This window comes from Petromyzon marinus (genome assembly GCF_048934315.1).
Source record: "Petromyzon marinus isolate PM22_M1 ecotype Great Lakes invasive population chromosome 80 unlocalized genomic scaffold, UKy_Petmar_22M1.pri1.0 chr80_unloc.3, whole genome shotgun sequence".
Classification (NCBI taxonomy): Eukaryota; Metazoa; Chordata; class Hyperoartia; order Petromyzontiformes; family Petromyzontidae; genus Petromyzon; species Petromyzon marinus.
Window position 1 is genome coordinate 724312 of NW_027422631.1, and position 25907 is coordinate 750218.

A 25907-nucleotide genomic window follows, 5' to 3' on the forward strand; every position below is an offset into this window, starting at 1 on the left:
GTGGCCGTGAGCGGGAATGGAACTCGGGTCTCTGCCGGCTTCGTAGCGCAGCGCTCGGCCAACACCGGCGACGATCTTCTAACCCGGTCCTGGGCCTCGTCCCCTAGGTCGACTCAGCCTCAAATGAGCACCCGGTGTAGCGAGTGTGAAGTAGTGAACATCGCCACTGGGGAGACAAAGGCGGCGGGCGTGGTGCTGGCCACCCACCCCCTCGCGCGTCGTTCCGGCCTTCATAGGCGCTGCTCGCTAACAGCGCTTGCCCAGACAGTCTGTTAAGGCCACACGGGGGATCTTTGTCTCGTATCCCTGTGACTCGCTATCCGTGTGACTCCTTCTCCGTGACTCGCTATCCGTGTGACTCCATCTCCGTGACTCGCTATCCGTGTGACTCCGTCTCCGTGACTGCTTCTCCGTGACTGCGTCTGACCGTCGTCCGCGTCTCGTCCCCTCCGTGTCTCTGCGCCTCAGCAGCAGGAGATGGGCGACTTCCGAGACATCAGAGGCTTCTTCACCAAGGCCGAGTGGAGCGACCTGGCCGAGTGCGAGAAGCGGCGCTACAGGAACATCAAGCAGAACCACGCCGTCATGCTGAACCTCGGTGGGTACGGCAGGCCCGAGCCTCTTCACAAATAAACTAATTGTCGTAGTGATTATAATGATAATGAGACCAGAACGTCGTAGCAGAGTGCCATGCACGGGGCGCCACGGTGGCTATGAGATGTTAACTACCTCGCCTGGTATACAGGAGGTCGTGGGTTCGATGCCGACCCTGACGATGCCTGTCACATATCTGGAGTCTGCGTGTGTCTCTCCCTGGTGAGATGTTAACTACCTCGCCTGTTCTACAGGATGTCGTGGGTTTGATGCCGACCCTGACGATGGCTGTCATATATCTGGAGTCTGCGTGTGTCTCTCCCCGGTGAGATGTTAACTACCTCGCCTGGTCTACAGGAGGTCGTGGGTTCGATGCCTGTCCTCTGGGTTGTTGCTCCACAATGTAGAATCAACATCACGCGTTTAACGTATTTGGCTGCTGCTGTAAATGTCCACGTGGTGAGCCACTTGGTTGAGCTGTCATTTGTGGCAGCCAGGTGGCTTCTGAAGAAGAAGCCGATAGCTCAGTGGACTTCACTTGGTGAAGTAAAAATAGATTTAGTTTGTGTATTGTGTCGTTGTTGTAACTTTCCTGGCCCCGTGCCCCCTATGGGACATCTGTGAAAAAGAGCTTCATAGCTCATCGGATTCCTAATGTTGGAGAGTAAACCCACAACATTTACAAAAATAGTTTATTTTGTGTGTGTGTGTGATTTGTTTACCTTTCCTATACTTTGCACTCCTATCGTGTTTACTGTATTGCTTGGTGTTGTTGTAGCAGCCACATTATATAGATGAACGTAGTGGCGGTGGTACACCGTTACGCTGTGTAAAATAATCAGCACATTTTTGGCAATAATTACGTTTTTTTCCTCGCGATTCGAGACACCGGACAGAAGGATATTTCGGGTTGGTGGTGGTAGTGGTGGTGGTGCGTCAAAATCAGTTGTCGTGATGCCGTAGTGGCAGGAAGACGGAACGTGACACGAGCAGAATTGAACACGAAGCTTCGCAGTCTGTTGACGTACAGCGGCGCCCAGTCTGATGACGATCTGCTGCTCCGTGCTCCAGTCGTGCCCAGTGTGATGACGATCTGCTGCTCTGTGCTCCAGCGGCTGCTCCGTGCTCAGGCGGCAAGATTTGACTCCTCGTGCCCCTAGAGACTCGGTGGGACGGTTCCTCGATACGACTCGTGGTGTCGCCACCGCACGTTCGGAATGGGGGACGCGGCTGCTGAATCTGAGGGCAACTTCTGACGGAGAGTCCTGCAGCTCACTCAAGGGACGACAGCGACGCCGTCGGGACTGTGAAAAATAAGAATAGGTTTTACGCTTCAGGGGAATGAAACAGGAGGCGGTTAAGATGTTCAAACACCAGATAGATTGTAGCTTTTGCAAGGAATCAAGTTACCGCATTAACCACGCGTACTTGTGGCGAACACGACAAACAAACACTCTCTGATAATATTTAATCGTTGTCTTTGAAACTGATTGGTCTACCCCAGAGACAGCCTTCTTCATGGTCTAGTCTCACCAGTGTCAGACCAGAGAACAACACCAAAAGGCGACCGGTACAAAGACAATGCAGCATCGAGAGCATTGATAGCTCGGGATGAGCAGCTACATGACGGGACCTTTTTGCGAGTATCAAAGTGTGAAAAATAAAAATCGATTTTTCCCTTTCTGGCAATCAAACAGGAGGGAGGCGTTAAGATGTCCACACACCAAATAGATTATTCCTTTTGCAAGGAATCAAAGCTACTGCATTAACCACGCGTGCTTGTGGCGAACACGACAAACAAACACTCTCCGATAATAATCACATCGTCAGGACTGTGTTACGAGGAACCGGTGTGTCGCTATGCTGCACCGGTGTACCGCCAATACGTCCAAATAACAATGACCGACTGCCTCCTTGCGCAGGGATGAACCCGGCCCAACCCGAGTTCATGCGCGCACGCGGCAAGCGCAGACCGAGGGGGAATGGAGCGGAGTGCGGGCGGTCGAGCGACTCCGACGAGGAATGGACGAGGAGGAGGAAGAGGAAGGAGGTGGCGGTGCACGGAGGACGAAGAGGCGGAGGAGGCAAACGTAAAAGGGCGCTTGCACAGCGTGCAGAAACCCCCTGTAGACTCACACAGAGACCCCTGTAGACTCACGCAGAGACCCCCTTTAGACTCACACAGAGACCCCCTGTAGACTCATACAAAGACTCCCTGTAGACTCATACAGAGACTCCCTGTAGACTCATATAGAGACCCCCTGTAGACTCACACAGAGACCCCCTGTAGACTCACACAGAGACCCCTGTAGACTCACGCAGAGCTCCCCTGTAGACTCATACAGAGACCCCCTGTAGACTCACACAGAGACCCCTGTAAACTCACACAGAGACCCCCTGTAGACTCACACAGAGACCCCCTGTAGACTCACACAGAGACCCCCTGTAGACTCACACAGAGACCCCCTGTAGACTCACACAGAGACCCCCTGTAGACTCACACAGAGACCCCTGTAGACTCACACAGAGACCCCTGTAGACTCACACAGAGACCCCCCGTAGACTCACACAGAGACCCCCTGTAGACTCACGCAGAGATCCCTGTAGACTCACACAGAGACCCCTGTAAACTCACACAGAGACCCCTGTAGACTCGCACAGAGACCCCCTGTAGACTCACACAGAGACCCCCTGTAGACTCACACAGAGACCCGTGTAGACTAACACAGAGACCCCCTGTAGACTCACACAGACCTGTGTAGACTCACACAGAGACCCCCTGTAGACTCACACAGAGACCCCTGTAAACTCACACAGAGACCCCTGTAGACTCACACAGGGACCCCTGTAGACTCACACAGAGGCCCCCTGTAGACTCACACAGAGACCCCCTGTAGACTCACACAGAGACCCCCTGTAGACTCACACAGAGCCCCCTGTAGACTCACACAGAGCGCCCTGTAGATTCACACAAAGACCCCTGTAGACTCATGCAGAGGCCCCCTGAAGACTCACGAAGAGACCCCCTGTAGACTCACACAGAGACCCCTGTAGACTCACACAGAGACCCCCAACCCATGGAACCTGGTTCTGTCCTGTGATAACAGTCTGTTAAGGCTGCACAAGGTAGATCATTAATTTATTTGTAAATATGTGAGTGAGTAAATGCCTGCATGCGTAAATACACACGTGGGTGTGTTCACACGTGTGTGCGTGTGTTAACGGGTATCCATGTGTTCACACACATGGACACGTGTGTGCGTGTGTTCACTTGTGTGCGTGTGTTCATGTGTGTGTGGGTTCACACGTGTGTGCGTGTGTTCACGTGTGTGTGCGTGTGTTCACACGTGTGTGCGTGTGTTCACGTGCGTGTGTTCACGTGTGTGCGTGTTTTCACGTGTGTGCGTGTGTTCACACGTGCGTGTGTTCACGTGTGTGTATTCACACGTGTGTGCGTGTGTTCACACGTGTGTGCGTGTGTTCACGCAGGAGGAGGCAAGGGGGCTGCTTCACGCTGGGCTACCGTGGGAGAGTCGCACGCGAGGGCAGCTCCCAGCAAGCGCAAGGTCTCTGTGCACAGCGCACGGCACTCCTCTCGTTACAGCTGCTGTTGTTGTTGTCTTTAGTTTGTTGACCTTCCCACGCACCTCCCATTAGCGAGGTTGGCTACGTACGGTGCCAAAGAAATTCAACATACGTACGGACTACTAAACACTACTATACCAGGGACGTGCGGTCAGGGGAGGCAGGCGAGGCTTGAGCCTCACCTGTCATATACTCCAATGAAAATAGCTGTTACGAAAAGTAAAAAATAAAAATTTCCACTGCTCTGTTATAAATGTCATTTCTGTATAATCCCAATCATTACAGAGAGATGGTAACAGGCACGTGCTTATTGCCCGCGCTCCATCCAGTTTCTGAGGGGTTGCGCAATCAGAGGGGAGGCTGAGCTCGTCGCTGCCTCACCTCTCGTCTCCCTGTATTTGCAGCGGAGCTCCGCAAATTTGGCGATTTTGACGATCAAAATTATTGGAGTCGTACAGAAATGACGAAATACAGATCAGTGGAAGAATCTTAATTAGTATTTTATTACTTTTTACTTTTCGTAGAAGAGGCTTGGCCTGCCATACCCACCGAGGTTCAGCATGACGACGGCATGGTTATGCGTGATGTATGGAATCAGATATACAGAATCAGAATATCAGAATTAGAATATGTATTGTACTGGAGGAATCCGATGAGGTGTCAGGGTCGAGATCAAACCCGCGACCTCCTGCGTACCAGGCGAGGGAGTGAACATCTCCTAGCCACCGCTGGTCACCGCACCAACTCTGCCCCCCACACCCCCTTCCGATCCCTCACCCCACCGCCCCCTCCGCTCAGACTAAAGCGGAAGCCCTGGAGTACGTGTGGAGCATCTTGCAGGGCGTGGAGGAGGAGCAGCAGCAGGAGGAGGAGTTCAGGGGATTTGAGCTGAGGGAGGTGCACAAGGCCAGGATGGCGATGTTCAGGCTGGAGCGCAGAGCCACCGCCTGCAAGGAGGCCCTGAGTGTGGTGCTCCAGAGGATGCGTGGAGGTGCGTAGCCTGCAGCGGTGATTTCTATTCACACCGCAACTCCACGCTCCCCCTCTATTCTCACCGGAACTCCACGCTCCCCTCTATTCTCACCGGAACTCCACACTCCCCTCTATTCTTACCGGAACTCCACGCTCCCCCTCTATTCTCACCGGAACTCCACACTCCACTCTATTCTCACCGGAACTCCACACTCCTCTCTATTCTCACCGGAACTCCACACTCCACCTCTATTCTCACCGGAACTCCACGCTCCCCTCTATTCCCACCGGAATTCCGCAATCTTCCTCTGCTGCTGATGGAAGTCGCCAATGCTGTTGATGCTACTGCTACATGTGCTCCCGTCAGTGCTGCTGCTGGTACTAATGCAGCCTATGAACCAAACAATGTTTATTTTACCAGGGTGAGCCCCACTGAGCTGTGTAGCTGTTTTTTCAGAAGCGTCCTGGCTATCACAAATGATACCTCAACGTAGTTGACTTTTCACCATCGTCATCACGTGGACATTTATAGCGGCCAAATTACCCTCAACGCGTGACGTCGATTCTGAACGTCGAGGAGAAAACCTGAGGACCCGGAGAAAAATCCACGCAACCACGGGGAGGTACGACACGCAGACTCCAAACGTACAGCGTGGGTCGTCAGGGTCGGGATCGCACCCACGACCTCCTGTAGACCACGCGAGGGAGTCAACATCTCGTCACGGAGGAGAGAGAGAGAGAGACGCGCGGGCTCCAGATGTACGGCAGGTTTCGTCAGGGTCGGGATGGAACCCACGACCTCCCGTACACCGGGAGAGGCGGTCAACATCTCGCCGCGTTTGCCCGCAGGCTCCTCCGTGCCGCCGGCCTCCTCCGCCCAGGCTGCGGCGGTGTCGCTCAGCGCTCGCTCTCGCTACGGCCTGCGGCAGCGCGAGAGGAAAGTCTACACAGAGGTGGAGGAGCCCCAGGACGACGACGACTTCTGTGAGACTCCCTGCTCCCTCTACCTCTCTCTCTCACTTTCTCACTCTCACTGTCACTCTGTTACTTTCTCACTTTCTCTCTCACTGTCAATCTCTCACTGTCACTTTCACACTCTCTCTCACACTGTCACTTTCCCACACCCTCACCTATCTCTCTCGCTTTGTTACACTCTCACTGTCTCACACTCTCACCTATCTCACTCGCTTTGTTACACTCTCACTGTCTCACACTCTCACCTATCTCTCTCCCTTTGTTACACTCTCACTGTCTCACACTCTCACCTATCTCTCTCCCTTTGTAACACTCTCACTGTCTCACACTCTCACCTATCTCTCTCGCTTTGTTACACTCTCACTGTCACTTTCTCACCTATCTCTCTCGCTTTGTTACACTCTCACTGTCTCACACTCTCACCTATGTCCCTCTATTGCTCCCGCGTTCTCACTCGATATATTCCACCTGCTCCCTCTCACTCTCTCCCCCTCGCCCTCCCTCTCACACGCTCCCTTTCTCGCACTCTCACTCACCTCTCTCTCTTTTGCTCCTCGCTCGGGGATGCAGGGAGGGAGGGGAGGGATGCAGGGAGGGTGACAGGGAATACATCTCCGATGAGCGAGCTAAATAATTTCACCATGCAGAGAGGAAGGGAGGGAGGCATCTGTCTGGAGCGCTCCTCACCCTCTCACTCTCTCACAGTGCCACTGCTGCTGCTGCTGTTGCTACTGCGATTCACCCCCCTCCTGCTGCTGCTGCTGCTGTGGCTCTCAGTCTGCGAGCTGTGCAGGGATTTCTACCTGGGGGAGTGCTCCGTGCACGGCCCGCCAGAGTTCATCGCGGACGCGGCCGTGGCCCCGGGAGTGGCCGACAGGGCCCGGCTCAGCCTGCCCCAGGGCCTCACCGTCGGCGCCTCCTCCATCGCCGGCGCCGGCCTCGGGGTGTGGAGCAACAGGAAGAAGCTGCCCAAGGGGGTGATGTTTGGGCCCTACCAGGGAGAGGTGTCTGAGGAGAACCCCGTGAGCGAGTACTGCTGGCTGGTGAGCTGCTGCTGCTGCTGCCACTGCTGCAGCCTCCTCCTATTCCTACATCATCATCGTCATCGTGTGTGTGGAGAGGAGGCTCGTGAAGGAGATGGAGAGAAACCCATAGCTTCACACAGTCACCCACAGACTCGCACAGAGACCTTAGAGACTCGCACAGAGACCCAAAATCTCGCACAGAGACCCAGAGACTCTTACAGAGACCCAGAGAATCGCACAGAGACCCACAGACTCACACAGAGAGACCCACAGTCTCACACAGAGACCTAGAGACTCGCACAGAGACTTGCACAGAGACCCACAGAATCGCACAGAGACCCACAGTCTCACACAGAGACCCAGAGAATCGCACAGAGACCCACAGTCTCACACAGAGACCCAGAGAATCGCACAGAGACCCACAGTCTCACACAGAGACCCAGAGACTCGCACAGAGACCCAGAGACTCGCACAGAGACTCAGAGACTCGCACAGAAACCCACAGTCTCATACAGAGACCCAGAGACTCGCACAGAGACTCACACAGGGACCCACAGATTCACAGAGGGACCCACAGATTCACAGAGGGACCCAAAATTTAACGTCATAATGAGTTCAACTTGTAACCCACAGTAGCCGCTCGCTCGCAAGGACAGAACAACTTCGATGCGTAAGGAGGAACCACAGACTGGTGGTTCCTCCTCACGCACTCCTTACGCAAAAATAAACCACGACACCTCGCGGCTGATCTCGTCAAGAAGCATAAACCATCATCACGCAAACTCTGTTCATGCTCGCAGCAGCAGCAGCGGCGGCGTTTGGCTACACATCGTGCAAAGACGATGGTCAGCGCATGGCGCGGCTCTTACAGACGCACTTCTGCGGCCGTCTGGAAGGTTCTTGCTTCCAATATGAGGAAGCCACTGGGAGCTATGCACTTTTAAATCTTGTAGATTTAAAATTCATTTCTTTAGAACTGCTCTTAGTGTTTAGTTTGTTGTCCTTCCCCCCGCACCTCCGATCAGCACGGTTGGCTACGTCCGGTACGAAAGAAGTTCAAGTTACGGTCCAACTCACATTAATTATCCGTGGATCTGCTCGTGTGCGTGTGTGTTTCAGATTTACAAAAACAAAAAGGATCGTGAATATGTTGATGCTCAGGATGAATCAAAATCAAATTGGATGAGGTGATTCTTGTCTTAAGGACCACTGCACAGAGACACCAGAACCACCACACACAGAGACCAGAACCACTACAGAGACCAGAACCACCAAACAGACCAGAACCGCTACACACAGAGACCAGAACCACTACAGAGACCAGAACCACTACACACAGAGACCAGAACCACCACACACAGAGACCAGAACCACTACACAAAGTGACCAGAACCACTACACACAGAGACCAGAACCACTACACACAGAGACCAGAACCATGACATACAGAGACCAGAACCACCACACACAGAGACCAGAACCACTACACATAGAGACCAGAACCACTACACAGAGACCAGAACTACTACACACAGAGACCAGAACCACTACACATAGAGACCAGAACCACTACACACAGAGACCAGAACCACTACACATAGAGACCAGAACCACTACACACAGAGACCAGAACTACTACACACAGAGACCAGAACCACTACAGAGACCAGAACCACTACACAGAGACCAGAACCACTACACAGAGACCAGAACCACCACACACAGAGACCAGAACCACCACACACAGAGACCAGAACCACCACACACAGAGACCAGAACCACTACACATAGAGACCTGAACCACGACACACAGAGATCGGAACCACTACACACAGATACCAGAACCACCACACAGAGACCAGAACCACTACACACAGAGACCAGAACCACCACACGTAGAGACCAGAACCACTACACACAGAGACCCGAACCACTACACACAGAGACCAGAACCACTACACACAGAGACCAGAACCACCACACAGAGACCAGAACCACCACACACAGAGACCAGAACCAAGACACACAGAGACCAGAACTACTACACACAGAGACCAGAACCACTACACACAGAGACCAGAACCACGACACATAGAGACCAGAACCACTGCACATAGACCAGAACAACTACACAAAGACCAGAACCACTACACAGAGACCAGAACCACCACACACAGAGACCAGAACCACGACACATAGAGACCAGAACCACTACACACAGAGACCAGAACCACCACACACAGAGACCAGAACCACTACAGAGACCAAAACCACCAAACAGAGACCAGAACCACTACACACAGAGACCAGAACCACTACAGAGACCAGAACCACTATACAGAGACCAGAACCACCACACACAGAGACCAGAATCACCACACACAGAGACCGGAACCACTACAGAGACCAGAACTACTACACACAGACCAGAACCACTACACACAGAGACCAGAACCACTACACATAGAGACCTGAACCACGACACACAGAGACCAGAACCACCACACACAGAGACCAGAACCACTACACACAGAGACCAGAACCACTGCACACAGAGACCCTGGGCCTCCCCTTGTTCGACTCGGCATCAAATGAGCACCCGGTACTGAGCGTGGTTCCAGCCCCACCACCCCAACGTAGCGCCCAGTGCCGGCCCTTAATAGGCGCTCGCTAACGGCGCCCACCCCGCCCCCCGCGTCTGCCCCCGCAGGTTCGTCAACTGCGCGAGGAATGAGCAGGAGCAGAACCTGGTGGCCTTCCAGCACCGGGGGCAGATTTACTACCGCACGTTCCGTGCCGTGGGGCCCGGCTCTGAGCTGCTGGTCTGGTACGGCGAGGAGTTCGCCCAGGAGCTGGGCATCGCCTGCGAGGCCGGGCCCTCGCGACGCCGCAGCAGCAGCAGCAGCAGCGAGTTGGCTCCCAGGGCCACCGCCAGAGACCTGCAGCCCGTGCAGCCTCCACCAAGCGAGGAACACTGTGAGCACCGCTCACCAGAGACTCACCACTGCTCACCAGACTATAGCCACTACTCACCAGAGATGATAGCCACCACTCACCAGAGATGATAGCCACCACTCACCAGAGATGATAGCCACCACTCACCAGCAATGATAGCCACCACTCACCAGAGATGATAGCCACCACTCACCAGCAATGATAGCCACCACTCACCAGAGATGATAGCCACCGCTCACCAGAGATGATAGCCACCGCTCACCAGAGATGATAGCCACCACTCACCAGAGATGATAGCTCCCACTCACCAGCAATGATAGCCACCACTCACCAGAGATGATAGCCACCACTCACCAGAGATGATAGCCACCACTCACCAGAGATGATAGCCACCACTCACCAGAGATGATAGCCACCACTCACCAGAGATGATAGCCACCGCTTACCAGAGATGATAGCCACCGCTCACCAGAGATGATAGCCACCGCTTACCAGAGATGATAGCCACTGCTCACCAGAGATGATAGGCACCACCCACACTAATAAGGTGCAAGTTAGTAACAGGTGTGGTGTGTAGTAGTAAACATCGCCACTGGGGAGACAAAGGCGGCCATGTGTGGTGCTGGCCGCCCTCCCACTCGTGTGCCGTGCTGGCCTTCATCGGTGCCCGATAACAGCACTTGTCCCATAAGTATATACAGGCTACACGGGGGTTCTTTGTCTTTGTGTGTATATATAATGGGGCCCAGGCCACCTGAGTTCGATTCCCACTCACGGTCAACGTCAGTGGTGAATATTTAGGCCTCCCCTAGGTTGACTCAGCCTCAAATGAGTACCTAGCTTAAACGTGGAAACATCGCCACTGGAGAGACAAAGGCGGCCGGGCCTGGTGTTGGCCACCTACTCCCTCGTGTGCCATGCCAGCCTTCATAGGTACTCGCAAACAGCACTTGCCCCAATAGTCTGATATGGCTGTTGGGGACCTTTACCTTTGTATATACACACACGTGTTCAAGAGTGCTCATGTCTAGGTGTTGGTGTGTGCGTCTTGTGCCTCTGGGATGACGCAGGTGTAGTGGGTGTGGAGGTCACAAGGCTGCCGTGTCCTGCCTGCAACCGTCAGTTCATCTTCCGCTCTAGTCTAGAGCATCACGTGCAGAGGAGACACCCCACTAAGCCCAGTAACAAAAGTCATCAGTGTGACCAATGTCCATACAGCACAGACCGCAAGAGTAGCTTGAAGATACACCAGAGAACACACACGAGAGAGAAGCCGTTCAAGTGCACCGTGTGTGAGAAGGCGTTTGCACATCTACAACATCTTCACAACCACCAGAGAACACACACGGGAGAGAAGCCGTTCAAGTGCACCGTGTGTGAGAAGGCGTTTGCACAACTACCACATCTTCACAGCCACCAGAGAACACACACGGGAGAGAAGCCGTTCAAGTGCACCGTGTGTGAGAAGGCGTTTGCACATCTACAACATCTTCACAGCCACCAGAGAACACACACGGGAGAGAAGCCGTTCAAGTGCACCGTGTGTGAGAAGGCGTTTGCACAACTACCACATCTTCACAGCCACCAGAGAACGCACACGGGAGAGAAGCTGTTCAAGTGCACCGTGTGTGAGAAGGCGTTTGCACAACTACCAGATCTTCACAGGCACCAGAGAACACACACGGAAGAGAAGCCGTTCAAGTGCACCGTGTGTGAGAAGGCGTTTGCACGGCTATCAGATCTCCACAGCCACCAGAGAACACACACGGGAGAGAAGCCGTTCAAGTGCACCGTGTGTGAGAAGGCGTTTGCATTACTATCAACACTTCATAGCCACCAGAGAACACACACGGGAGAGAAGCCGTTCAAGTGCACCGTGTGTGAGAAGGCGTTTGCACGGCCATCAACACTTCACAGGCACCAGAGAACACACACGGGAGAGAAGCCGTTCAAGTGCACCGTGTGTGAGAAGGCGTTTGCATTACTATCAACACTTCATAGCCACCAGAGAACACACACGGGAGAGAAGCCGTTCAAGTGCACCGTGTGTGAGAAGGCGTTTGCACGGCCATCAACTCTTCACAGCCACCAGAGAACACACACGGGAGAGAAGCCATTCAAGTGCACCGTGTGTGAGAAGGCGTTTGCACGGCCATCAACACTTCACAGCCACCAGAGAACACACACCGGCCAGAATGCATTTTCTCATCCACGTTAAAACAGAAAAGTCAGCCATCCTGAGCACAAAGCGCACAGCGCCGAGCTGTGAATTAGTTTCAAACAACAGGCCACGTGATTAGCCGAGGCTGTGCCACTCTTGAAACTGATTTTGAACGTGAACACGGAAACCTACGGAATCCTCCTACACCTGCCTCACACCCTGTGGGGGGCGGGAGATTAAACCGGTCCCAACCACTGCACGTCCCCACCCCACCCCCACCACCTGGGGGTCCCTGTGTGTGTGAGTGTGCAGAGTCCCCCGTGCAGAGCTGCACTGTTGTTACCCTAGAGGGGGGCACCGCAGGGCGATCCACCTACAGATACCCCAGTCTGCACGTCTCCCGCCGCTCTCCGTGAGCACCGCGTGCCGACTCGTAGCCCTGCCCCGTGCGTACAGTGCGTACAGTACGTACAGTGCGTACAGTGCGTACCCATCCAGCGGTAGGCCGAACCGCGGCCGATGACGAAGGTGGCGCCCGCTCACGAATCTCCGTGCACTCAGTCCCGTAGCCCCGAGCCATCGCTTGCGCGATATTCACTTTGCTGCTGAGAGGGAAGCTACGGGGAGGAGGTGGGGGGTGGGGGGTTGGTAGGAGAGGACATCTGTGGAACGGCTGGAGATCTGCGGAGAAGAGCTTCATAGCTCATCGGATTCCTGTGGCCTGAAAAAATATTCAGAGATGGCGTTGGGGGGGTGTAGGCATGAGTGGGCCATCTGCGCTTGGATCACCATGCGTGTTGTTGCTGCTGCCTCCCCCGTTGAAAATGTTCCCGGCGTGAACTTTGACCCTTTGCCGTTGCGACGACGCCGCGCGCCGTGCGTGAACGTCGTCGTCGTCGGAACAACGAAACGCAGTGAGAACTAAAGTAACTTTATCGGTAGCGAGGCTCCCACAGGGCCACGCGGGGCAGGGAGCGTGGCACAGTTTTGGCGCCGGCTAGCGCAGAGTGGCGGCGGTCGTGTCGCTACGCTTCTCTGCGGTGAGCAACGACGTCTTGATAACAACAGCAGCAGTCGCTCGCTCAATTCGTGGGATTCTGCGGTGAACGGTGAAACCCACCCCGTGAAAGGTGACGCCCACCCCGTGAACGGTGACGCCCACCCCGTGAACGGCGACGCCCACCCCGTGAATGGCGACGCCCACCCAGTGAACGGCGACGCCCACCCCGTGAACGGCGACGCCCACCCCGTGAACGGCGACGCCCACCCCGTGAACGGTGACACCCACCCCGTGAACGGCGACGCCCACCCAGTGAACGGTGACACCCACCCTGCAACTCTGCGGATGTCTCAGACGCAGGAAAGTGTTGAGAGATTCTCTGCGTCGTCCCGGTTGCTCGCGTGTCGTCGCACGGTGGTGGCGCGCGTTGACTCTTACACGGTTAAGAAAGTTGAGCGTTAGTTTGTGATTCTGTTTAAAATTATATACTTACTTAAACCAACAAAAATTATCTTGGGATTTTACCAAGTAAGGTCCAACAAAATATGTAGTGGCTCTTTTATCAGGCGCGACCACCTGGCCATCACAAATGAAAGCTCAACGAAGTGGCTCATCATTGCGTGGACATTGATAGCGGCCAGATACTCTAATTGCGTGACCTGGATTCCAAATGTCGAGGGGAAAAACCGGAGGACCTGGAGAAAAATCCACACGACCACGGGCAGAGAGAGAGAGAGAGATGCGCAAACTCAAAATATACAGCAGGCGTCAGGGTCGGAATCGAACCAACAATCTCCTGTATACCAGGAGAGGTGGTTAACATCTCAACATGCGTTCAGAGTATTTGGCTGCTGTAAATGTCACGTGACAAGCCACTTCGGTGCGCTGTTCTCATTTGTGATAGGCAGGTCGCTACCGCACAGCTCAGTGGGGGCCTTACCTGGAAAAGTAAAGTGAAGTAAAAAAACAAAAACCTGCTGTTTAGAATGACCTCACCGGACCGGCGGAGGCAGCGCTGACGTCTTGGTCCCAGTTGGCAGCGCCGGCGTCTCGTTGGTTGTGAAGGCAGCCCAGCTCACACAGCCCGTGCCGGTGTCTCCAGGAGGTGGGAGCGACTTGCTCTGTGTCAGTGTCTCCAGGAGGTCGGAGCGACTTGCTCTGTGGTGACACTTTTCCGTGACAGAGGTTTGTTTTTTGTTGTTGTTGTTGGGTTAGAGATCTCGTAAACATAAACATTGTGTCGTTAACCCACCACCACCCACCACCGTCGCCTGGCACGGCCAATCAGTCAGGGTTTGTCACGTAAACTAAACGTGCCAATTGGTTACCAACTTCAGCACACACGGCGCTTGCGTGTCGGGGAAAGTGAACCCACTACAGCATTTACAATTCGAGTACCGGTGACGTTTCACCGGCGATTACAAACAACGGCGACCGGCTTCATCGGGCGACGTGCCAGGATTGTGATCCAACGCCATCTAACCCGGCGGCAACAACGACAAAAACCTTCGTCGCAGATACCGCCGGTCGCGAGAGACCGCGCGTGGCGCTTTGTGTTGCCGTCGCGTTGCCGCGAATCGTCGAAGCGCGTTCACGGTCCGTCGTTCTCCCGCAACGCGGCGGTGGTTGTTGCGTTCCTGAAGAACAACCGCGTTGTGGAGAAATAATATAAACTAGAGGGGGGGTGGGGGGGTGAAGCGTGGTCCGCGATAACACGCGAGATGATGGGCAAGACAGAGGCGGGACTAAGACAGAGGCGCGTGGGTACCGTCTAGAAGCATCCAGCAGCATCCCAACGCCTCCTCCTCGTTGCGACGCCGCTACGCCGAGGGCAGCCGCACGTAGAACCGCTTACTCCTGCTCTCATTGAGACGTAGTTCCGTTCGCTCGGTCACGTCGCATGCAATCCGCGTCCGCGTTACGGACGGCGTGTATCCCCTTACGATACATTCACGGCGTTACGTCGTCCAATTGGCGTCGTTAGAACTAACACGCAGCGTTGTAGCGGAACCAGACTGTACCCGTTGTCTCCTGCTGTTCAACGCAGAGGCCGCATCGACCCTTCCAATAGTCGCTGTAGCCATTGCGAGCCCCGAGCTGTTGTTGGCTCCCGGCTCTTAAACTCGCGTTTTTCTGGATTTTCTTGTTGTTATTCTGTCTCTCGCTGTTCAAATAAACCTACCGTTAAAATTATAGACTGATCATTTATTTTGTCAGTGGGCAAACGTACAAAATCAGCAGGGGATCAAATGCTTTTTTCCCTCTCACTGTCATCTGTAATCGTTACACACAGCAGCACCTGGTCACAACTGCTCGCCGCTGATCCTAACAACACCAATCCTAACAAACTTACACATCACACTGTCCTACAGATTTCACTTCACACGCCCCTACAGACTTCACTTCACACGTCCCTACAGACTTCAATTCACTCTCCCCTACAGACTTCAATTCACACGCCCCTACAGACTTCAATTCACACGCCCCTACAGATTTGTTGTGTTTCTATACTCTGCACTCGCATGGTGTTTATTGTATTGTGTTTGTTGTTGTGGCGTTCTGACCCCGTGCCCCTACTGTGGACGTCTGTTGATAATAAAGAGCTTCACAGCTCATCGGATTTCTCCTCCAGAATAAAAAAAAATTAAACTTAAAAACTCTGATGACGTCACTGCGTGGTGACGTCACGCTTCTCCCCCCCCCCACTCCCCCGTTACCCCCCACCCCTCCCATTTCCATTTATTTTGGTATAGCCCTATGAGCCATTCGGCTCTTGAATCGGGTGCAACCGCAACAAACAAAAAAAACATGAACAAGAAAACATCTTAAAGTGATTATGTGACTGTGCAAACAGAAAATCCAGGAAAAAAACATCAAAATATTCCTCAAATAGCACCGTACACCAACGCTGTGTGCAAAAATCCCAGTGGGATGCAAGTCAAGCAACAACAACCACAAGGAAACTTAGATTAAGGCCATCAGTCTAACTCCGTACTACAATAAACAAAAACATGGCCAAACAAAAAAAAAGTTTTCGAAATCACCAAAATAAAAGCCATATATGCAATGTAGCAGTGATCATAGGGATCGCGACCGATTTTTTTAAACAATAAACTACGTAAATAAATTATAACACCAAACCCTAGAGCCATATTTTAGGCTACTGAATAGCAGTGGCAGCTAGGGGTGTACAACTCCTCCAGAGCAGTTTTGAGTGAAGATCTCATAGGTAGCGATTCAAGTTGCAGTTTATTGGCAATACCATTCCAGACCCTGGGGGGCATCAATAGCAAAGGCCCTTCCTCCGGTTTTTGTACGGCAATAAGGAATGTGAAGCTGGTAGATGAGCGAATACCCAAACGTTTCCTCTCAATTATAGGGGGGTGGGGGGGGGGTGGGAGTTGCGTCTTATAATCCGGAGAATACGATGAGCATTCTTCAACCTGCAACGAGTGCATTACCGCCGCTTGTTCTGCTCCCTCTCGGCCCTCTGCTCCAGTAGGTCCAGGCGATAGCGCTCCTTCCTCTGCTTGTCCGGGCTGCACCTGCCCTCGTGGACGGGCAGGATGCCGTGGGGGCGCGCGTGCATAGGCAAATGCCGCACGCCGGCTGACTTTGGTGCGCTCCTCCCGTTCCTCCCGCTCTGCCACCAGTTCCGCACCGGACTGGTGCCGGGCACTCACGTGGCGAAGGCCGGGCGGTCCAGGGATCCCCTAGAACATCCTCGAACGAGAGACGACCCTGCCCCTCCGGTGCTCACTGAGCAGCTACCTCGTGGGCCTCCATCGATGTCGCGGCATCCTGTTCATGTCTCCTTTCGGCACAGCCCCGCTCCTCAAGGAGCTCGGCCAAAGTTTCCTTCACGTGCGCCCTCGGCCTCTCCTTCTCTAGGGCTTGGCTGGGAGATTTGGTGTCAGTCTCAAATGCCCACGACTGCCTTCGAGCGGAAATTCTTCTCGGCCGTGCAGCGGCGGTAATCCTGCCGAAGCTGCTTCTTCAGCTTCCGCTTCTTCTGCTTCTTCCTCTTCTCGTCTCTCGGCACCCAGTGGCAGCCCGAGGGTGGATGGGTCATCATTGTATTTCAGCTTGTCATTGCTTCCCCTTTGTGGAATGTTCTCCATTGATTCTGATTCACCCACCCTCCATTCCCCCCCCACACCCCCGTTACCCCCCACTCACCCCCACCCCCGATGCCCCCTCCTCCCCCCTCCTCCCCCCCCCACTCCCCCCTACCACCACCAACCGCCGCCATTGGCCACTCAGTGACGGTGACGTCCCCACGGCGCCTGTGCCAGGCTGGGTGCACTTCGAGGCTGCCGCGTGAAGTGAGGTGGTGACGTCACGCGAGCGTTGTGTTTAACGATTACAGTGGCACGCGGCCTGCACTACGTGAGGGTTACTTTGACACAACGTTACCTCTACCTGGGGTAAAGTTACCTCTATCTGAGGTAAAGTTACCTCTACCTGGGGTAAAGTTACCTCACCTGAGGTAATGTTACCTCTATCTGAGGTAAAGTTACCTCACCTGAGGTAAAGTTACCTCTATCTGAGGTAAAGTTACCTCTACTTGAGGTAAAGTTACCTCACCTGAGGTAAAGTTACCTCTACCTGAGGTAAAGTTACCTCTACTTGAGGTAAAGTTACCTCTATCTGAGGTAAAGTTACCTCACCTGAGGTAATGTTACCTCACCTGAGGTAAAGTTACCTCTACCTGAGGTAATGTTACCTCTATCTGAGGTAAAGTTACTTCACCTGAGGTAACATTACCTCACCTGAGGTAATGTTACCTCACCTGAGGTAATGTTACTTCACCTGAGGTAAAGTTACCTCTACCTGAGATAATGTCACCTCTATCTTAGGTAATGTTACCTCTATCTGAGGTAAAGTTACCTCTGAGGTAAAGTTACCTCTACCTGGGGTAAAGTTATCTCTATCTGAGGTAATGTTACTTCACCTGAGGTAACTTTACCTCTACTTGAGGTAAAGTTACCTCTATCTGAGGTAACGTTACCTCTATCCAAGGTAAAGTTACCTCTATCTGAGGTAATGTTACTTCACCTGAGGTAACTTTACCTCTACTTGAGGTAAAGTTACCTCTATCTGAGGTAACGTTACCTCTATCCGAGGTAAAGTTACCTCTACCTGAGGTAATGTTACCTCTATCTGAGGTAATGTTACCTCTATCTGAGGTAAAGTTACCTCACCTGAGGTAAAGTTACCTCGCCTGAGGTAAGATTACCTCTACCTAACCTTATATTACATCACAAGGGGCACAGCAAAATGATTCTACAGTTATTTTGCTGTGCCCCTTTTTTACACCTGATGAAGGAAGCTTGTGTTGCCTCCGAAACGTCGTGATTTAATTTAGTTGTTTTAGTTTTGTTTTATTTTTGACCTTCGTTACTTACAGAGTATGAATAATTTTTCTTGGTTCTTTCGGTAAAGTCACCACGTAGGAGGGAAACAATAAAATAATATAATTAATAAAACAATAAAATTCTCACCTGATGATGGTTGCTGCTTTGTTTTGCAGTCAAAACGTCGTGAGAATTTTATTGTTTTTATATTTTTATTATTTTATTGTTTCCCTTCTACGTGGTGGTGACTTTCCCGAAATAACCAAGAATATAAATCCCTGCAGTCACGAAAGCTTTAAACCAAAGAGTATGAATCCTTGTAAAAGGTCTAAGTTTGGTGTTTTAACATCTTAACGCAGCTGTTTTGTTGCCAGAAAAAAGGGGAAAACCTCTTCTCATATTTTGGTCCTGGCAAAGGAGGTCACCATGAAATTAATTAATCGATTTTAGATTTTGTTTTTGACGTTGGAGATTTTTATTCAGATTGAGGATCTATAATTAGAGAGTTTTTTTGGCGTTGCGTCGCGTCAATATAAATGTTGTGTCGTTAAAACCGACACCACCCGACACAGCCAATTAGTAAGAGGGTTTGTCACGTGAACAGAACGTGCCAACTCGTGATTTAGTACAGCACTAGTGTATAGTAGTGTATAGTGTGTAGTGTATAGTGTAGTGTATAGTGTAGTGTAGTGTATAGTGTAGTGTATAGTGTCGTGCATAATGCAGTGTATAGTGTAGTGTATACTGTAGTGTATAGTGTAGTGTAGTGAGTAGTGTAGTGTATAGTAGTGTATAGTGTAGTGTATAGTAGTGTATAGTAGTGTATAGTGTAGTGTATAGTAGTGTATAGTGTAGCGTATTGTGTAGTGTATAGTTGTGTATAGTGTAGTGTATAGTAGTGTAGTGTATAGTGTAGTGTATAGTGTAGTGTATAGTAGTGCAGTGTATAGTGTATAGTAGTGTAGTGTATAGTGCAGTGTGTAGTGTATAGTAGTGTAGTGTATAGTAGTGTAGTAGTGTATAGTGTAGTGTATAGTATAGTGTAGTGTATAGTAGTGTATAGTGTAGTCTATAGTAGTGTATAGTGTAGCATATAGTGTAGTGTATAGTGTAGTGTATAGTATAGTAGTGTATAGTATAGTAGTGTAGTGTATAGTGTAGCACTACACCGGTTGTGTGTTGGAGAGCAAATCCACAACATTTATAAATCTGAGAAAGACGTTTTGCCAGTAATCACAACCAGCATCATCAGGCGGACAGCCAGATTGTGCCCCTTACTGAATATCTGTGACACAAAGAGCTTCATAGCTTATCGGATACCCCTACACCATAAAGATTCTGATTTATTTTAAAAAAAAATCTGATTACATCATTGTGTGGTGACGTCACCCGTATCGCATCTCCCCCCTCGGAGTCTGTTGGGATCAAAGCGCGATGACGTCATACGTCTCCATCACCCCCCACAACCCCCACCCCCCACACTCCTCTCGACCCCCACTCCCTAAACTCCCCCACCCCTCCTCACCTTCACCCCCCCACCCCCACTCCCCCCACCCCACTCCCCCAACTCCCTAAACTCCTCCCACTCCCCCCACCCCACCCCCACCCCCACTCCCCCATTCGAATTTTCCCGCGCCGAGCCAAGGAAGGGAGAAGCCGCGTCAATGGCGTCAGCTCCCACAGAGGCAAGGACGTTACATTACACGGGGATTACATTACACGGGGATTACATCACACGGAGATTACATTACACGGGGGTTACATTACACGGGGATTACATTACATGGGGATTACATCACACTGGGGTTACATTACACGGGAATTACATTACACGGGGATTACATTACACGGGGACTACATTACACGGGGATTATATTACACGGGGATTATATTACACGGGAATTGCATTACACGGGGATTACATTCGGGCTGCACTACACGGATATTACTTTCACAATACATTATACGGGAATTACAAGTTACATCACCTGAGGTAATGTTACCTTATCTGAAGGATTACATTTGGATTACATTACACGGTGATTATTATAAGGGTTACATTACACGGGGGTTACATTACAGTCCGTATTTAAAATCGTGTAAGATTTACGCTACGAGACGACTTCACGTTACGATTACAGCTCCACATCTGGTACAGTGTTGACACGAGCGACTAATTAATTGTACAATATTTACTTTGCACTGAATGAGAATGTCGCGGTGAAGATTACCTTATAATATAACGTGATTTTATTCGGATTGCATCACATTCTGATTACCTTACCCTCAGTGAGGTAATGTTACCTCACCTGAGGTAAAGTTATCTCACCTGAGGTAAAGTTACCTCTACCTAACGTAATGTTACCTCACTTGAGGTAAAGTTACCTCACCTGAGGTAAGATATCTCACCTGAGGTAAATTGAAATAACGTGGGGTAATGTTACCTCTACCTGAGGTAAAGTTACTTCACCTCAGGAAAAGTTACCTCAACTGAAGTAATTTAACTTCACCTAAGGTAATGTTACCTCGCATGAGGTAAAGTTACCTCATTTGAGATAATGTTACTTTACCTGAGGTAAATTTACCTAGCCTAAGGTAAAGTTACCTCATCTGAGGTAAAGTTTTCTCACCTGAGGTAAAGTTACCTCTACTTAACGTTATATTACATCACTTGAGGTAAAGCTACTTCACCTGAGGTAATGTTTCCTCTACCTGAAGTAAAGTTATCTCATCTGAGGTAAATTTACCTCGCCTAAGGTAAAGTTATCTCAACTGAGGTAAAGTTTCCTCTACCTGAGGTAACGTTACCTCACCTGAGGTAAAGTTACCTCTCCTGAGGTAACGTTACCTCACCTGAGGTAAAGTTACCTCTACCTAACGTAATGTTACCTCACTTGAGGTAAAGTTATCTCATTTGAGGTAAAGTTACCTCACCTGAGGTAAAGTTATCTCACCTGAGGTAAATTTAACTATCGTGGGGTAATATTACCTCTACCTGAGGTAAAGTTACTTCACCTCAAGAAAAGTTACCTCACCTGAAGTAATTTTACTTCACCAAAGGTAATGTTACCTCGCATGAGGTAAAGTTATCTCTCTTGAGATGTTACTTCACCTGAGGTAATTTTACCTCTGCCTGAGGTAAAGTTACCTGGCCTGAGGTAACGTTACCTCACCTGAGGTAACGTTACCTCTACCTAACGTAATGTTACCTCACTTGAGGTAAAGTAATCTCATTTGTGGTAAAGTTACCTCACCTGAGGTAAAGTTAGCTCACATGAGGTAAAGTTAGCTCACATGAGGTAAAGTTACCGCATCTGAGGTAAATTTAACTAACGTGGGGTAAAGTTACCTCTATCTGGAGCTAGTACGTCATGGTAGAGGTGGGGAGTCCTCACACTTTACCACAAAGACAAAGATCCCCCGTGTAGCCTCTAACAGGCTGTTAGTGAGCAGCACCCATTAAGGCTACCGGCACTGTGGCACACGAGGGGGTGGGTGGCCAGCACCACGCCCGGCCGCCTTTGTCTCCCCAGTGGCGATGTTCACACACCGCTACACCGGGTGCTCATTTGAGGCCGAGTCGACCTAGGGGACGAGGTCCCAGGACCGGTTCAGATGATCGTCACCGCTGTTGGTGGTGGCCGTGAGCGGGAATGGAACTCGGGTCTCTGCCGGCTTCGTAGCGCAGCGCTCGGCCAACACCGGCGACGATCTTCTAACCCGGTCCGGGGCCTCGTCCCCTAGGTCGACTCAGCCTCAAATGAGCACCCGGTGTAGCGGGTGTGAAGTAGTGAACATCGCCACTGGGGAGACAAAGGCGGCCGGGCGTGGTGCTGGCCACCCACCCCCTCGCGCGTCGTTCCGGCCTTCATAGGCGCTGCTCTCTAACAGCGCTTGCCCGGACAGTCTGTTAAGGCCACACGGGGGATCTTTGTCTCGTATCCCTGTGACTCGCTATCCGTGTGAATCCATCTCCGTGACTCGTTATCCGTGTGACTCCATCTCCGTGACTCGCTATCCGTGTGACTCCATCTCCGTGACTGCGTCTGACCGTCGTCCGCGTCTCGTCCCCTCCGTGTCTCTGCGCCTCAGCAGCAGGAGATGGGCGACTTCCCAGACATCAGAGGCTTCTTCACCAAGGCCGAGTGGGGCGATCTGGCCGAGTGCGAGAAGCGGCGCTACAGGAACATCAAGCAGAACCACGCCGTCATGCTGAACCTCGGTGGGTACGGCAGGCCCGAGCCTCTTCACAACTCAACTAATTGTCGTAGTGATTATAATGATGATGAGACCAGAACGTCGTAGCAGAGTGCCATGCACGGGGCGCCACGGTGGCTATGAGATGTTAACTCCCTCGCCTGGTATACAGGAGGTCGTGGGTTCGATGCCGACCCTGACGATGCCTGTCATATATTTGGATTCTGCGTGTGTCTCTCCCCCGTGAGATGTTAACTACCTCGCCTGGTCTACAGGAGGTCGTGGGTTCGATACCGACTCTGACAATAGCTGTCATATATCTGGAATCTGCTTGTGTCTCTCCCCCGTGAGATGTTAACTACCTCGCCTGGTATACAGGAGGTCGTGCGTTCGATGCCTGTCATATATCTGGAGTCTGCGTGTGTCTCTCCCCCGTGAGATGTTAACTACCTCGCCTGGTCTACAGGAGGTCGTGGGTTCGATCCCAGTCCTCCGGGTTGTTGCTCCACAATGTAGAATCAACATCACCCGTTTAACGTATTTGGCTGCTGCTGTAAATGTCCACGTGGTGAGCCATTTGGTTGAGCTGTCATTTGTGGCAGCCAGGTCGCTTCTGGAGAAGAAGCCGATAGCTCAGTGGACTTCACCTGGTGAAGTAAAAATAGATTTGGTTTTAGTTTAATGATTTGTTAACCTTTCCTCTGCTTTGCACTGCTATCGTGTTTGTGTATTATGTTGTTCTTGTAACGTTCTGACCCCGTGCCCCCTTATGGGACATCTGTGAAAAAGAGCTTCATAGCTCTTCGGATTCCTAATGGTGGAGAGTAAACCCACAACATTTACAAAAATAGTTTATTTTGTGTGTGTGTGTGTGATTTGTTAACCTTTCCTATACTTTGCACTCCTATCGTGTTTACTGTATTGCTTGATGTTGTTGTAGCAGCCAAATAATATAGATGAACGTAGTGGCGGTGGTACACCGTTACGCTGTGTAAAAGAATCAGCACATTTTTGGCAATAATTATTTATTTTCCTCGCGATTCGAGACCCCGGACAGAAGGATATTTCGAGTTGGTGGTGATGGTGGTGGTGCGTCAAAATCAGTTGTCGTGATGCCATAGCGGCGGGAAGACGGAACGTGACACGAGCAGAACTGAACACGAAGCTTCGCAGTCTGTTGCCGTACAGCGGGGCCCAGTCTGATGACGATCTGCTGCTCCGTGCTCCAGTGGTGCCCAGTCTGATGACGATCAGCTGCTCCGTGCTCCAGCGGCAAGATTGGACTCCTCGTGCCCCTAGAGGCTCGGTGGGACGGTTCCTCGATACGACTCGTGGTGTCGCCGCCGCACGTTCGGAATGGGGGACGCGGCTGCTGAATCTGAGTGCAACTTCTGACGGAGAGTCCTGCAGCTCACTCAAGGGGCGACAGCGACATCGTCGGGACAGTGAAAATAACAATAGGTTTTACGCTTCAGGGGAATGAAACAGGAGGCGGTTAAGATGTTCAAACACCAGATAGATTGTAGCTTTTGCAAGGAGTCAAGTTACCGCATTAACCACGAGTACTTGTGGCGAACACGACAAACAAACACTCTCCGATAATAATCTTACATCGTCAGGACTGTGTTACGAGGAACCGGTGTGTCGCTATGCTGCACCGGTGTACCGCCAATACGTCCAAATAACAATGACCGACTGCCTCCTTGCGCAGGGATGAACCCGGCCCAGCCCGAGTTCATGCGCGCACGCGGCAAGCGCAGGGCGAGGGGGAATGGAGCGGAGAGCGGGCGGTCGAGCGACTCCGACGAGGAATGGACGAGGAGGAGGAAGAGGAAGGAGGTGGCGGTGCAGGGAGGACGAAGAGGCGGAGGAGGCAAACGTAAAAGGGCGCTTGCACAGCGTGCAGAGACCCCCTGTAGACTCACACAGAGACCCTCTGTAGACTCACACAGAGACCCCCTGTAGACTCACACAGAGACCCCTGTAGACTCACACAGAGACCCACTGTAGACTGACGCAGAGACCCCCTGTAGAGTCACACAGAGACCCCTGTAGACTCACACAGAGACCCCTGTAGACTCACACAGAGACCCCCTGTAGACTCACACAGAGACCCCTGTAGACTCACGCAGAGACCCCATGTAGACTCACACAGAGACCCCCTGTAGACTCACACAGAGACCCCCTGTAGACTCACACAGAGACCCCCTGTAGATTCACATAGGGACCCCCTGTAGACTCACACAGAGACCCCCTGTAGACTCACACAGAGACCCCTGTAGACTCACACAGAGACCCCTGTAGACTCACACAGAGACCCCCTGTAGACTCACACAGAGACCCCTGTAGACTCACACAGAGACCCACTGTAGACTCACGCAGAGACCCCCTGTAGAGTCACACAGAGACCCCTGTAGACTCACACAGAGACCCTTATAGACTCAAACAAAGACCCCCTGTAGACTCACACAGAGACCCCTGCAGACTCACGCAGAGACCCCTGTAGACTCACACAGAGACCCCCTGTAGACTCACACAGAGACCCCCTGTAGACTCACACAGAGACCCCTGTAGACTCACACAGAGACCCCTGTAGACTCACACAGAGACCCCTGTAGACTCACACAGAGACCCCCTGTAGACTCACACAGAGACCCCTGTAGACTCACACAGAGACCCCCTGTAGATTCACACAGGGACCCCCTGTAGACTCACACAGAGACCCCTGTAGACTCACACAGAGACCCCTGTAGACTCATACAGAGACCCACTGTAGACTCACGCAGAGACCCCTGTAGACTCACACAGAGAACCCCTGTAGACTCACACAGAGACCCCCTGTAGACTCACACAGAGACCCCTGTAGACTCACACAGAGACCCCTGTAGACTCACACAGAGGCCCCTGTAGGCTAACACAGAGACCCCTGTAGACTCACATGGCACCTGGTTCTGTCCTGTGGTAACAGTCTGTTAAGGCTGCACAGGGGAGATCATTCACTTTTTTGTAAATATGTGAGTGAGTAAATGCTTGCATGCATAAATACGCACGTGTGTGCGTGTGTTCATACATGTGTGCGTGTGTTC

General features: G+C 51.9%; 2 protein-coding genes across 2 annotated transcripts; both read left to right on the forward strand.

Annotated features, from left to right (window-relative positions):
• Positions 1–1734: 1734 nt before the first annotated feature.
• Positions 1735–15460, forward strand: LOC142908361 (uncharacterized). The gene is made up of 7 exons (XM_076058931.1): positions 1735–2684; positions 4084–4160; positions 4978–5170; positions 6001–6135; positions 6904–7169; positions 9815–10127; positions 11177–15460. Exons 1-7 carry the CDS (start codon positions 2519–2521, stop codon positions 12322–12324), a joined length of 2298 nt encoding a protein of 765 aa, XP_075915046.1. The 5' UTR covers positions 1735–2518; the 3' UTR covers positions 12325–15460.
• A 7254-nt stretch (positions 15461–22714) lies between these two features.
• On the forward strand, positions 22715–25797 carry LOC142908362 (histone-lysine N-methyltransferase PRDM7-like). The gene is made up of 3 exons (XM_076058932.1): positions 22715–22846; positions 24533–24700; positions 25790–25797. The coding sequence occupies exons 1-3, from the start codon at positions 22726–22728 to the stop codon at positions 25795–25797; spliced, it is 297 nt and encodes a 98-aa protein (XP_075915047.1). The 5' UTR covers positions 22715–22725.
• Positions 25798–25907: the final 110 nt, after the last annotated feature.